The sequence below is a fragment of the Spinacia oleracea genome, chromosome 1 (genome assembly GCF_020520425.1).
Source record: "Spinacia oleracea cultivar Varoflay chromosome 1, BTI_SOV_V1, whole genome shotgun sequence".
Classification (NCBI taxonomy): Eukaryota; Viridiplantae; Streptophyta; class Magnoliopsida; order Caryophyllales; family Amaranthaceae; genus Spinacia; species Spinacia oleracea.
In genome coordinates, this window is record NC_079487.1 from 128,713,745 (window position 1) to 128,729,290 (window position 15,546).

Consider the following 15,546-nt stretch of genomic DNA (forward strand, 5'->3'; position numbering starts at 1 on the left):
TGTACAGTAAGAGTTTCAGGAATCCTGCTTATATGAATACGAACCACAGGAAGATATAAAAGCATTCATCTAGGAACATAACTGATCTGCTGATACATCTTCGAATACTCGAGTAGACATGGCATGATATTAGCATTACTAATAATAATATTATACTCCTATGGACATTCAAACAATATTTGGTGATAACATATCCTGTTTTAGTGTTCGTGCTATACTGCTCTTTACAGTGTCATAATCTAAAAACTCAGGTCAAAATGTACCAAAAACTTAGTAATGTATCTGTCAATGTCACTTATTCAGCATGTCACCCTGCTAAAAGTTGCATCAGCTTGGTCAATAGGGAAGGTCACCTTCAGGAAGATCCCAGTTATCATTATCAAAGTCATCAACAACTTCCTTCGTAGTTTCAGTATCATTCTGCTTCACAACTCTTGGCTGAAAACGCCTGCATGTTACAACAGGAGCAATAAGAAGGAAGCACAAATGGTATAGGAAATTAGGAACGTCGATTTCAATAAGAAAGCAACAGAAAATCAAGATCACACTCACAAACAAGTAGAAGGCATCATAAAAAGTACACAGTAGTAACTACAAGATGCTATTTTAAGAATCCTGTAAGAACTAATGAGGATGTCACAGTATTACTGAGGAGGCTTTTTATCCGGTCAAAGCCGTATAATGATCTCTCAGACAGATTTATAACTATACAGAGATACAAGTAGAGGGACTAAATAACACTAACCATAACATTCAAAATTCATATCATATCACAACATCAAGGCAAAATTATAGATTAATGAATTATAGATGCTAATTTGTTACTAGAGATTCCACATGAACAATCCCACATAGTTGGTGAAATATCTGTTTGATTGGTTGTGAAGTTGCATGACATAAGACTTCAAATAATCCATTCATTTTTCAAATTAAGTATTACATCGAGCAGAGTGGATAGCTCTAATACTTCTTTCGCAAAGAAGCACAGCAAAACTGGTAACCACAGAGACCAAGTTTCGTACAAGGAAACAAGGGAAAAAGCAACGTTATCAATGAACCTCAGATTTGTTTAGTGAGCAAGGGAAACTGTCAGTCTTCTATTAAAACTTTGCAACTTACTTTGAAGATTTTGCATCACCTAATTTATAAAATGATATTTGCACAATACAAGAAAATCCACCACAAGATCCCTTGTAACACCACTATGGAAAAAGCAATATCCACACAGATTTATTTTGACTCGTGAACAACTTGAAGTCCTCGGGATACCAAACTCACTAAGACTCGGCCAAGAGTGCTTTGGTCAAAGGAATAATTGAGTAAATCAGAACACTCCAGGCTAAAGGAATGGAGGTGTATAATATGTCTGTCCAAGAAATGGGACTTTCCTAATATCATGTTTATCCAAGCGGAGTCAACACCAGAATGCATTCATCCCCACTAAGCTAAGTAGAGATAGGTTAGAATAATCTAAGCAATAACCCACGTTTTCCTCACTCTAAAAGGAATTCAGCTACGAATCACCCATCTATTGGAGCTGATACTAATGTTTTCATTTGTGCACCTCCTATTCTTTCTTTCTGTAAGTCCACTATAACTCTACAAGTATTCAATAGAATCCAAAACCTTCAGTCACTCCTTAGAAAATGTACAAGAAGACCTTAATTTATCAATCTTTCACTTCCATTTCTTCATGCTCATCCCACATGTTTAAATATGAAGTATATAGTAAGACAAACTCTATAAAATAATCAATTTAGGGGTGAAATCCCAAAAGAGAGACAAACTTCTGTAGTTTTTCGTTGGCTAAAGTTCGGTCCAAAAGCCCATCACTCCACAAAGTACAAAAATCCTTTAAAATGACAATACAGCAAGAGGAGAAAGTGCAGCTAAACCTTCTACTTCCCATCATTAAATTTTCCTAAATCATATAAGAGTCAAGTTTCCAAGTTTGAAACGGATATCAGTTGCTGCTCACAAAATGCAACACCATGTTAATCTCAGTCAAGATCGATTAAGCAATATAAACCTGAAGAAGACCCGGAACATTCCACATACCCACCACCTAACCTCACATTTTCTAATCAAACGCTAAACCTATTTTGCTTCAATTATTAAGGTTCTTATTTTAACCATAAAACCCACCATAGAAGCCCCCTTTCATTCTTCCCTCTTCATTTTCAATTTGCTAATTTAAGGTTTGTTTGATCCTTTGATGATTGAAGTTCTGACATTTTCTACATAATTCTAATTATCAAGACAAGACCAAACCCCAACAACACAAACAAAATCCTAATATCCTATTAAAAAAACTCAAAATTTCCATAACTTTGCAGCCTCAATCAAACAAAAGCCAAAAATCCATCAACTCAAAAAACAGGTATTCCTGGGAAATACCGACATAGAGTAGAGTCCCGTCTACATCAATCTTCGTGGCTCTCCATATACCCAAAAAGCTGAAATCGAATGTCCGGCTCTCTATACACCCAAAACAAGATACAAACAAAATGTACAACAATCAAAACAAAATAAAAGGAATCAAACCTCTTGCTATTCCTCTTAGCAGCTTCTCGAGACTTGCGCTTCTTCTTATCATGAGGATTCTCAAAAAATCTCCGTCTCTTAGACTCTTGAATCACACCAGCTCTCATTACTTCTCTTCTAAACCTGCTAAGAAGCCTCTCTTCGTGTTCGTTTTCTTCGACAATAACCTGCACATTATAAGTACCCATTGATGTAATAAACAACTCATTTCGATTTCTAGTGTTTTCTGGGGCTTTGAGTGAGATTGAAGGGCAAGAAAGTGGATATGAGAGGTGGGTTTTTTGGGTAGAAGGGATTAGGGTTTTGTGTTTCTGGGTTTGAGGGAATAATGCGATGAATTTTGATGTTGTTGAAGTGGCAGCCATGGCGGATTTTTGTTCAACTTTTTTTGTTGAAAAGGTGGGAACTTGATTTTGATGGGAGTATTTGTTTTGTATTGGTGATTTTGTGGGGTTTTTCTCTGGGTTTAAGGTGGTGGCCGTCTACTTGGTTGAGACTTGAGAGGGTCCCAAAAACACCGGTAACTTTTGTGTAAGACCGTCTTACCGGAAAAACCACTTTAATTGCTTAACTAATTGGTTTCATTGCTTAACTAATTGGTTTAATTTCTTAACTAATTAGTTTCATTGCTTAACTATTTGGTTTCAGTGCTTAACTAATTAGTTTCATTGCTTAACTATTTGGTTTCAGTGCTTAACTAATTAGTTTCAGTGCTTAACTAATTGATTTTATTCCTTAACTTATATGATACCAAGGTGGTCTTTTGTGTGAGACCGCCTTATAGAAAAGTTTGTACAAAAACAATAAGAAATTTTTCAAGCACCCCTAAATGATCGTTCCTCTCATCTCGCATGCTCCAATTGAGGAAGTCTATTTTAAAAGTTTTGTGTCTAAATGGATGCAAATGACATATTGTTGGTATTACTCATAAGTCATTTGATGTTTAAAAAACTTCTGCTTCAAAGTTAATTAAGGTGGCGATTGACACGAGGAATAAGGATATGAATTATGAATTTGTTAGTTAATGTGTGGAATGTTTGTTTAGGGATAAGGGTAAGGGGGTGAGGACGTAACAAATCATTTGTTTGTTTGAGACTTTGAGGGGGTGAGCAAGTGAGGATTTGAGGGTTTTGGTACAAGGATAAGGATAGGGATAGGGATAGGGATAAGGATAAGGAATTAGTGAGTGAGATAAGGATAAGATACGTATTTTATCCATGTTTGTCATGGAATGAGAATAAGATTGGGATAAGTGAGAAAATTATTAAATGACCTTACTAACTTTCTTAATTCGTCACTTCTTTTTCGTTAAGGGTAAATTAATCATCTACGTAGTATAATTTATTTCTTACCCTCCCCTATACCACTCCCTCACTAGGTACTTATCCCTATCCCTTTCCTCCCTCTTATCCCTATCCCCTAAATAAACACTATATTAGTCTAATCCCTACCCTCCCCTCTTATCCCTCCCCTCTTATCCCTCCAAACAAACACTAGCTCACCAATTAATTTTTTGAATTTCCAAATGTTAGAATATCAATTGCTTAAGAGACAAAGTGAACCACTATCTTATAAAGACTAACTTGGTTAAAATATTCTCCATATGACAATAGGAAAACTACGCACATATCACAATTACTTCTTTTCTGTGAATCTTAGCTCATATATATGATTCTGATTGCATGATTAAATTTGTTTATGTGGTATTTTTTTTACTTTTACTTTAACCGTGCTATTTTAAAGAGTAATTACGCGAATAAATTTTAGAAAAAGCACGGAAAATATGCTTAATGAAGAACTAGAATGAAAACATGACTCACACATGAAAACTGATATTAACACACCACCTTATGAGTAGAGCACGGAAAACCGTATCTCACAATTGTGTGCCAAAATCATTTCTTCCCACACACTATTTCCTACATAATTTTGGCCTAGTCTAAAACAAGACTGCATATTGCTTCATATATTAATCGTTGTGGACATCAATATACTTCTGTTGTGACACTTTAGTAGCTACCTATGAGATAACTTTTTACATTCAAATCCAGGTATGGATTGAAACAATCCCTATACATCACAACCTTATCAAAATCAAAATCCAATTAGCCAAGAAAACTGTTGGATCCAGGAATCCTGATAACCCCCTTTGACATATTAGACGGAAGTCCGATGCTTTTCTTCTGCAAACTACTTTCAGCAGTGTTGAAAGCTCGGGAAGCTTGGAGAGACATCTCTGCATGCAGTTGAAGACATGCCATGGCCATCTATATGCACCAACAACCATTAAAACAGTTAAAACATGTATAAATTGTGAAGAATCACCCTTTCTTTCACCAAATCATTTAACAATTGTCACTCACCGCACAACATTCTGTATCGGTGTCTGATTCTGCTATCCGAAGTGCCCATGTCCGAACCCATTCAAGTCCTCTGGAAACCTCCTCGTTCCCTTCCATTATGGCAGATGCTATAAATGAGGGATGAAGTGCCTTCAAAGAGCATGATACAGCAAAGAGGACTGATCTTCTAACAAATGCTTCCTTGTGGTGGCATATCTCCCTGCATCCAAGTAAACCCATTTGTTCATCATTAATCATTAGATTTCACACATAATTTCCATATGAATTAGGCTTGGAAGTGTGCTTAACTAAGTCGTACTTCTTTTGAGAAATGCAGACAACTATCATAGTGATGGAGAAAGTACTGTTCAATAATCATTCAATACCTACCTTGAGCTTATCATGTCTAAAAGTGAAGGAGCCAAAGCAGATGCTTCTGGATGCAGAGCAGTGCATCTGATACAAACACCAAGCATATAAATAAGTTTCCCCAAAACGAGGAAATCCCTTCCAAGCAAGTCAACACCATGGCTTTTCTTATCAAACCCTTGCATAGCAGGAAGCATAAATGCTGCTGCATAAAGGGGAAACTTGTTCTGAGACCAGTTAATCTCATTAGCCTGCAAATTTATGGGTTTATGACCCCATCGACGTGTTTTTCCTTTGATTACACCGGGTTTTGAAGGAAGTTCTCTCTCAAACCGGTTGGTCAAATTCAATGCAGAGAAAGGAAGTGTATCTGGAATCTCTTTCCAGGATCCAGCTCCAGGTGGCCGTTTGCTACTTGGCAAGAACCAGGGTTGAGGTTCGGATGCGGATGATATCAAAGATTTTGGCTGATTTTTTCGAACAATGGTTTTAGCATTGGCAAGTTCCTCCGCTGCATCTGTCATTACATCGAGTATCATGATGCGTTGGCTCACATCCAAATGAGGAGAAAATAAAAGTTTGTTTATTGCATTTAAAGATTCAAAGGGGCACATCACAAGCAATGCAACCAGTGCCTTCTGCCTTTTTTCTTCAGCTGATTCTTCTTCTTCTTCTAATACTGTATCAGCGCAACGAACTTGTACAAGTGTTCTTACTAGATCACTGGCTATATGCCGCAGTTCATCTGGTGATGCTCGAACAAGCTTTTCAGCAACATCAAGTGCACTTTCCACCTGCATAAAAAGTGACTCATAACCATCTGAACATATTTTAATGCGGGGTTGCGTTTTTAAGTCATATTTTGACAGGAAGGTTAACATCCTTTCTACTAACAATGTAAATAAGAATGCATAGATGAGATTAAGAGAGTTCCAGAAGTAAGGAGATCCACGACCAAGAGCAGCAAAAACTTTACTAGATTCAAGTATCCAACAAACGACAGGCACAACAAGTAACACATTACGTCATTACCACATAATGAAGAATTGGAAAGTTTAGACTTGGCTTGAAAAAATTTTGTGTTACGTGACGGATATTAGCAGATGACTGATAATATATCCGATTTCAACCTCTTGATTGACTTCAGTCTTCAGGTATGATTTTTAGGATATGAAATGCCATCTTCGGAGAGAGCTCCCAGCACCCACATCCACACACACACGGACAAAAAAAGGAACACTCACAAATCTTACTTGCTCAAGGATTATCTCAGTCAATAGGTCCCCTTCAGCATGACTGGATTAAATCTAGAAAAAATCCCTTCTGTTGACTGCAAGATTTACAGAAAACAGACGTTTCAGGAATTGTGTTGGAAGACGCTTTATCATTTAACTTATGATGTGTGTTAGCCTAAGATTGATTATAAAAGAAGCTGAAATATGTGATGCAGAACTATAATGGTCTGCAGAGGAAGAGGGAAAAAATTTAAAAAAATTAACACTCAAGCATGTTTTATAAAAGAGCCTTTGTTTATCTAATGCATATAGAAGCTCTGAGCTTATTGAACCGAAGGTCAAGACAAAGATCTAACTAGACGTAATGAAATGAGGTGAAAGATTGAAAGGCTTACTCCATCAGCATCATCAGGTTTTCGAAGAGCACCAACGACGTCCACCAACTGAGATATCCTCTTTTTAAGATCAGTGTCATCATCTGTCATGTCATAAGGCTGTAATGATGAGTCACTTGAGGCTTCAGAATCTTCACTTGCGTTATCATCCACCTCTTCACCAGAGAGAAGCTCATCGTTTAACGATGCTGGATCAACAATTTCATCAGGATCAACCAACTTATGCCCAAATGGTTTCTTTTTTCCAGGATTCGACTTGCTTTCTCTTTCATGTGTGTCTCCATGGTTTTGTTCTTTCATATGAACACCTTTGTCAATTGTTTTTGTATTTTTCAGGTTATCAGAGGTTCTATCTTTACTATTCAAAGCACTGTTTGAGGAGGCCGATCCAAACTCCCAGTCTACATTTCCTTCTTTGCAGCTATCATCAAGGTAAAGAGGATTTTTCGGATCAACGACCTTAGAAAATACAAGTGCGATATTGCTAGCCATTCTTCTGACTAATTCATCAGGGCTCTCCAGTCTACCTGTCAAGAGAACACACTCTAAGGCAAGCCTGTCCAGGTAATAATTTGCAAGAGAAATCAAAGAAAGGTCGAGAATGTACAGCTAACTCCTTCGAGAATTGAGCGCATTACATCCTTGGTTGAGTCTAGATCTTCCCTTGACATATTCTCCAGCAAAAGACCTGCTACAGCTGTTACATCTGCAGCTCGGGTTAAGGTGAAACACAATGCAAAGCATAAAGAAAAATATCAATAACAGAGGCATTCGGTGTTTGAAAATTGGCAGTCTATAAATATATGTGGAATTATGTACAAAGGATGCTAAATCCAAGGTATGAAATTCCCTGGATCAACACAATCCAAGGTATGAAATTCCCATCACCAATATATGTGAGTGAGGAGAATAGATGGGCATCTCCAAGGAATCAAATGAGCATATACAAGCACTGTCAAACAGTGAAAGGGCTTTTGAATTGAACAAATAACCAACAAGAAATCTAGGCATTCATTTTTTTAGATAATGCTGCAATTGAGAATACTTCCGAGTTCTGATTATGTTAAGGATCCTTTTGCACATGTACTAACTCTAAGATGAGATACCCAACACTGAAGAACTGCATCCTAATAAGGATTACTATAGTGATAAAACAGAGTTTATGTCATGTAAAATCCATGCCACAGCTCATAATCAATCCAACAACACCCTCCAAGCCTACCCCCCTTTTATTCCTCTCCTGAATCTCTTTGGTGCATGTGCAAAAATACTTGAGTGTTATGACTGGAAATCAACATCTGATACTTTTCGAAATTGCCAATTTCAGAGCTTTTCAACTCTTCCCAAGTACCGTTAACAGAATCATGATTATTTTTAAAAAATAAATAAATGGAGGAAGTATGATAGAAAAAAAATAAAGAAAACAGGTTAGAAAAGGTTAAGAAAATTACACAGAAACATATCCCGTAAAGGATACATACTTGTTGCTCCAAAGGAGCTGATTGCACAAATTCTCGTCTGGACCACATTTGTACGACGCGTTGGGCAGCTTCTAACAGGACATGATTGTTATCACCTTTTTTCAACTTGCGATCATCAAAAGGGCAACCAAATATAGCAAACTGGAGTATCCATCTCAAGCAACGAAAAGGAAATACTTTTGATAATAAAAAGTTCTCAACAAACATGGCCCTGAGGAGAAAATAGATAACAAGATAAGTGTGCTTGTAAAAAAAATTATTCAGGATAGAAAACATAGTTATCAACAGATCCATTTTTTGGACAATGTCTACAGACCCATTTTTTGGACATGAACATTTCAAAACTACATATTGATCAATGTTACTCAGACTTGGGTATTAAAAACATGTATGTGTTCAAGTGTCACCAGAAATTTTATGAAAGTTTTTACATATTTTTTGCTTAAAATGAAGTATCAGGTGCCCACACTTGTATGGCAGTGTTGAGGATCGGACACATGTTCTTTAAGTGAAATCTAGATTCTAGAGTCCTAGAAACATAAATCTAACACTGATTCAGTCCAAATTCCATATTCAGTTATTCACAATGTTCTCAGCGCAATGCAATTCATCACCAATAGAAGTATCAATCATATTCCAACTGAAGTGAACAGATCAAACAAACAAAAAAAGAAGCAAGAGAATACTAACATTAACACCGTCAAATCGTCCAATCTCTATCAAACACATCAGCAGAACTATTAATCTCACCTGATTGTTATTTGATGTTGGAATGCCCGATGGAACAATATCCACAGTATCCAATATGCTTCGGTGTCATGTTCACATTCAGCTGCCAGCTGATGCAGGATTTTCTCAATCATTTTCTCCACAACATAGGCATCTCTAAGGATTTCTATCATCAAGAACCAGAACTGGAAATCAGAGTTTGACTTGAAACTGTTCTCGGTGATTGTATCCTTATGGGACAATAAAAACCTTTGTATACGTCTGCGGATTCGGAGGATCACCTCATTTACTAGCAATTCTGCAGTTAACATTTCAAGTCAGCATAAAAGAATGTTCCCCTATATAGGCAGATATCTAATTGCTTCACATGGTCACTAGTAGTAGCTAATAAGAAAAGAAAAAACAATTTCCACAGGGTCACTTTGTTGAAAAGAAAAGTGATAACTTCCTGATAACTACCAAAATGCTGAGTTAAGTGGCTAACAAAAAGGCTGGTAGTAGAAGTTCCCCAGAAGTTTTACTGTCTACCAGCCAAAAGTGTGAAAGTTGCTTCTTCTGAAGTTAAACTTCATGTCAAAATGCAAGTCTGAAACTTCCTAAAACCAACCAAATGAGTCAATGACGCAGAGAGCCCTATTGATGAATGAAAGAAAAGGTTTATGAGTCCTAGCCCTGTAAGCCTAGGCTGCACCTATGGAGCTTGAGTGACCCTGGGAACCTAAGACATTAGCTATTAGTGAAGAATTGGCTGAGAAAGTTGTGCAATTGTAGTTTTTGTTTTTTGTCAGTTCTTGTCAGATGTATGTAAATTGTTGCCATAAAGGAAAGCAGCACTACGCATGAAAAGTACCAATACTTGAATTAGATATTTGAAGGTGGAAAGGAGTAAGCTAGCAAGAGAGGTAGAAATGGAGAGTGCTATATACTGTACAACTAAGAATGCTGAATATTAGAAAAGCTTCTGAATCCTCCCTCCCAAAGCAAACCAAGAAATGGAAAATTTTCTCATCTTCATTTAGTTTCTCTGTATCTCAAACAAAAAATCCCTATTCCGAATCCCTATTCCCTACTATGGGACAGATATTACGTATCCCAAAAGTAACCATTCAACCAGCATTCTCTCAAAGATCATGAATGATCTTTGAGAGATTCTCCATAATTCACTAGGACTGGAATCATAAGCATTCCATAAAATAAAATGCAAATGTATCAAAACTATGAATCTAAGAAATCTACAGTTATGCTCAGAAGTTTCAGCAACTGGTTTCACAAGAAACAGTGAAATCCATTGTTAAAGAGCTAAAATCACAAGCTTAACAGTAGCCCAAGGCAAACGCAACATTGATGTTTTCCAACCAAAGCTTATTACTAAATTTGACCCCTAATGAAAACACAAAGAAGTTGAGTAATGACACATTTTAGTGAGAAAATTTCTGTCTTACCAGTTGATCCACGCCGACAAATGCGAGCAAACATTTCTGCAACAAACTGGAAGGTACCATCCACATCAGTGCCATGAAATAAAACTTCTTTATCATATAACTCCCAGCTTTTTTCTTCTGCTCCATCCAGAAGCTGAATAGTAACGCTCTTGAAAAATAAACTAAGAACCTTAGTCAAGAATAAACAAAGAACATAGTTGCCCAACTTAAGATCTAGATACAGGCAAATACGCAGCACATGTTTTTTCCCATGACACAGAGACTGAAAGAAGCAGATTCAAACCAAGTCAACTGTCAACAATCCTTCATAAATAGCATGCATATTTAGTATAGTATGAAAGGATACTGAGATGAAAGAGATTTAGGAGTTAATATAATTCCAACGACACAAAGACTGAAGATAACTGATTTTAACCAAGTCAACAATTCACAAATATTAAGCATGCACATTTAGTTGAATATGAAAGGATACTGAGATGAAAGAGATTTAGGAGCTCCTAGTCGTGCTTTGTCAGGGACAGACGCAACAAGCTGTGCCACTCTAGACACTGTCAACTTGACTAAAGAATTAGAGCTGTCTTTAGATTCATGGTAAGCACCAAGTTCCCTAGCCAGCTGAAGAACGCCTTCATTTTCTAACAAGCAGAGTTCAACTAATCTGTAAATAATTGGAGAGAAACAAAATGTTAGTATTAGATAAATTCATGATTGCATCATGTAGACAAATTGCCATCAAACTTTCAGTAAGAACACGACAGAATTATACGCTAGATCATCCTTAGCAAGAATAAATCTGAAAATCAACAAGTGCATCATCAACTTAATGACAACCTTTCAGCATTTGATCTTACTACACTGACATTGTGACCTAGAGAAGGAATCAAGGCTTGGACGATCTCAAGAACGAGACCCTCTACGAAAAATATATCATAAACCAGCTTCCTTGCAGTCAAAGGGAAGCAAGGTAGCCAATTGGAAGCAACATCTGCAAATAATCAAAAGAAGAAGAATTGTAATTATTATTTGAATAATTTTAGCTGCAGATAATTGTTTCAACCAAGCCAAGCTTCTCGGTCTCACTCAGGTAGCTTAATTTGAAAACAATTACAACTGGTAGTCATAAGTGGCGAATCCTTTATTCACACAAATGGAAAACAACCCCAACTAGACTACAAATCCAGCTTTAGTCTTGGCAAACCTCTCATATATTCCCATGTCACGTTTTACTTCGTTGGCATCAATGGCCACAAGCTTCGACATAACCTCTCTATCACTTATATATTAAACCATCCTTCATAATTACCACTTAATTGTATTCATGTGCAAGCCATTTGTCTCCTCTTCTGACCTATTCTTTATAAGTTAATAGATTAGATTAAGGAAATTGCACTAGTTATAAAATTTTGGAAAGAGAATGTAAAGCATCTTGATTAGCATGGAATATTGTATTTGCTTATGTAAGGTTTACTTTTACGGAGCAGTGGAAGCAAGAACCTTTAACAAAATAACAGAGCATAAGCATTTTTCTTATTGAAAGGCATTCCCCTCATGCATCCATTCGCTCAACAAAAAGATCCTACTCTCCTAGTAGGTTATGAATTTATGATTCCACATTTTACTTCTAGCAAGTAGTAACCTGACTTCATTTCATCATAAAAATGTAACAAAAGAACACTGAACATGGCAACATCACTGAATTAGATTTAAAACAGAAGAAATGAAAGGAAAGTTACCATAGATCAAAAATCTTGATAATGTAGGAAAAGAGACTCCTTTATAGAAGACTTCCCACACTTGATTCCTCCTCTCACTCGTATAGGTTGTTTCTGCTTGATTGAGCTGAAATGTCAATTCCAAGGACATTATTACATCAACAAAAGCTAAAATTCTACAACTGTAACCCCGAAAGACACACGAACACCCCCACCCCCTCCTGTGAGTTGGGGTTAATAGTCTACAAATGCAACTTTCTTAAAGGCAAGGGTATATCGTCGAGAGAAGGTAAATTAGAAAGAATTGCAACAATTTGTACAATATACACTCATTTACTAGCATTCATCTAGTAAACAGTAAACAACAAAGATTCATGAATTCTTGAACAATATATCGGCTTTGTTCTCTTCGCCTAAAATTACAAGTTTCAGTAAAAATTAGTTCGCATTCAGGCTAATAGTTCCAATAAGGGTTTTCGAGGCGACAAAGAATGAACATTGATAACTTATTATAAGTCAGATAACAATAATAATAGTTACCTGATCCCTGTATTTCTCTGAGATTACTCCTGCAAAATCAATGAGCACACAAATACAAGATTATTAGCAAAACCCCATGTTTTCTTCTTTAATTCAATGCTTAAATCAATTCCCAAAATTAAGCCAACACCCCAGAAATTTAAGAATTAGGATTTCCCCAGAATAATTAAACAGGCATCTTCTCGAGTTTTCCAGATTAATATAGTTCAAAATTACGATTTTTTCAACATTTTTGAATAATGGGTGCTTCAAAAGTAATGAACTTGGGAAGAAAAATTGCAAACAATGGAGATATTAAATTTAATTAAACGAAAAATTGGAGTTGTTTTTGTTCCCCACCTGAAAGAGAGGAAGTGTCGATAGGGAAAATGAGGACAGCGACGGAATGAAGAGCTAAAATGACATCATCGACATATTTGGCCGTGGAAACGGCGGAGATGGTGGCGGAGACCGTTTCCAGGAGTTGGGTTTGTTCTTCACTCTTCTTTAACTTCTCCTCCGTCGCCATTTTTAGTCCTTTGCCTGCGTTAATGCTTGGTTTAGCACTAAAAAATTACGGAGTATTCTTCAAGACACCTCCAAATAATAGAATTATAGAATTACCTAAAATTAAAAAATATAGACAATGGCTTCTCTGTTTTCTTTGGAGAATTTAGTCAATAGGGCAAAAAATTACAGTGAAATATGTGTATTGGTATGTACTCCACACTAACGAATAAGAGCATCAGCAGTGGTTGACAATAAGGACATGCTTGTAATGTAAATAGTTGGAGTTAGAAGCTCAACTACAGTTGAAAATACAAGCTTGTAGCTTGGGAAAAGCTACAAGATTTGTGCATCCTAAGTAGTCCCAAACAACCTCGTTAGAGAGTAAAATGGACATGTGGGATCCAACAAAGCCAAAAAGATTGTAGTTTACCATTGTGAGAGGTTGTAGTTTGATTTGATAAGTTGATGTGACCAATCAATGCAACAAAGGTTGTTGGTTACCATTGCTCATGCTATAACAACTACTAATGTGGTAAATCGTATAATTTCACAAAAAGGGATGTATATTTCTACGTACCATTATGCACCACTACTAATTCAGAGAGTAATTCGTGATGCAAGTGAATTTGATTAAGGCAGTGGAAACCATGGAAGGAAGTTCTTGGATTTCAAAGATTTTGAGTTGTTTGGTAGTTAGATGAATTGAAATAGAATAGATTTATGATTAATCCCTGGTGTAATGATATTTATAATTATATTAAGCAATAACAGTAGCTTTTCTATCAGGCGGCCTGACGCTCACGCGACTGTCAGACCGCCTATTTGCCCACGCGCGCGTGTGCTCACGCGCGGTTATATAATATTTTTTTTCATTTTCCAGTTGGAGCTCTCCTCTCCTCCTCTTGTCTTCTCCTCTCTCCTGGTTCAAAATTCCTCAAACCGGTGGAGGTTAATCGATCTCGCCGCGGACCTCTCGCCATCCTCAAACTCGTAGATCTCTCTCGCTCGTCAAGCCCGCTGTTGATTTAGATTTGGTTTTAAGATTTTGATTTAGTTTTTTGATTTTTGATTTTTGATTTAGGTTTACTTGGATATTGCTGAAATTTATCGATCTTACTCTCATGAAGAAGGACAATAAGATCGGTGAATCGGAAAGGAAGGCGGCGTTTTTTGTCGCCAGATTCATTTGAGCAGCGGCGAGTTTTGGTGGCGCTCTAAGGTGTTTCGGCAGCGAGAATGGTGGTCGACGGCACATGAAAGCGGGGAGCAGAGGTTTATTAAATCTACCTTTGAGTTGTTGAGCTCTAGTCAAGCAAGAATCTGAACACATCGCACATGAATGCCTTCAACACTCTTGCTGCCTACTGACATCTGAACACAAGGATCAAGCAATACCTGGATTTGCTAGCCGCTTCATGACCTACAATTGATTTCTTGTTTTCGTCCTTCTGGGCTTTGTTATTAGTCATGGTTTCTAACTTTTAGTTAAGATTTTTGATTTTTAGTTATGAATATGTGATTTTTAGTTATTTTTTTTGTGCCCTTTTTTGGGTTTGTTTTTAGTTGAGATTTTATTAGATTTAGTTTTGTGTTTATGAGTTCCAAGCTTACAGTTATGTGTTTTTTAGTTTTATGAGTTTTAGTTAAGATTTTAGAAGTTTTAGTTAAGGTTTTATGAGTTTAGTTAAGAATTATCGTGTTTTAGTTAAGCTTTTGTTATATTTAGTTATGAGAAAAATGGTTTAGTTATATTTTTGTGCATTTAAGTTATTTTTAAATTTATTATTAACTAAAATGAAAACGAAATTGTTCTTAACTAATATGAAATGATTTTTAACTAAAACAAATATAATCTTTACTAAAACATATTTAATTTAAATAAATTATTTGAAACAATAAGTAAAACTCGGAAAACTCAGCAAAATCTAAACTAATTGGTGTCATTGCTTAACTAATTAGTTCCAATGTTTAACTAATTGGTTCCATTGATATTATTTCTAATGCTTAACTATTTGGTTTCATTACTTAACTAATTGAAGTTCAGACTTAACAATCAAACATGGAAAGCTCATCAATCGTGTTCATTACATTAGTGTCCCATTTTAGGGTGTAAGGCCTACTCTTTTCACGTTGTAACTTGAATTCCTCGACAATTTCATCCTCGTCTTTAAACATATGTGTAAAATTTATAGGATCATTGCTTAACTAATTGAATTTTAGGCTTAACTAATTGGTTCCATTGTTTTAACTAATTCGCTTTGTTGATTA

The 15,546-nt window shown here is 36.3% G+C and overlaps 2 protein-coding genes across 2 annotated transcripts; both read right to left on the reverse strand.

The window, feature by feature from the left end:
- Positions 1 to 64: 64 nt before the first annotated feature.
- LOC110794583 (30S ribosomal protein S21, chloroplastic-like) lies at positions 65 to 3,167 on the reverse strand. Its single transcript, XM_021999558.2, has 2 exons — positions 2,545 to 3,167; positions 65 to 448 (listed from the first exon to the last, which is right to left on the reverse strand). Exons 1-2 carry the CDS (start codon positions 2,907 to 2,909, stop codon positions 337 to 339), a joined length of 477 nt encoding a protein of 158 aa, XP_021855250.2. The 5' UTR covers positions 2,910 to 3,167; the 3' UTR covers positions 65 to 336.
- Positions 3,168 to 4,374: 1,207 nt separating this feature from the next.
- On the reverse strand, positions 4,375 to 13,499 carry LOC110794533 (uncharacterized). The gene is made up of 14 exons (XM_021999512.2): positions 13,393 to 13,499; positions 13,129 to 13,311; positions 12,790 to 12,818; positions 12,271 to 12,376; positions 11,369 to 11,522; positions 11,010 to 11,195; positions 10,538 to 10,698; positions 9,117 to 9,393; positions 8,363 to 8,577; positions 7,493 to 7,591; positions 6,886 to 7,412; positions 5,277 to 6,049; positions 4,908 to 5,106; positions 4,375 to 4,811 (listed from the first exon to the last, which is right to left on the reverse strand). Exons 2-14 carry the CDS (start codon positions 13,295 to 13,297, stop codon positions 4,650 to 4,652), a joined length of 3,057 nt encoding a protein of 1,018 aa, XP_021855204.2. The 5' UTR covers positions 13,298 to 13,311; positions 13,393 to 13,499; the 3' UTR covers positions 4,375 to 4,649.
- Between the last annotated feature and the right edge of the window lie 2,047 nt (positions 13,500 to 15,546).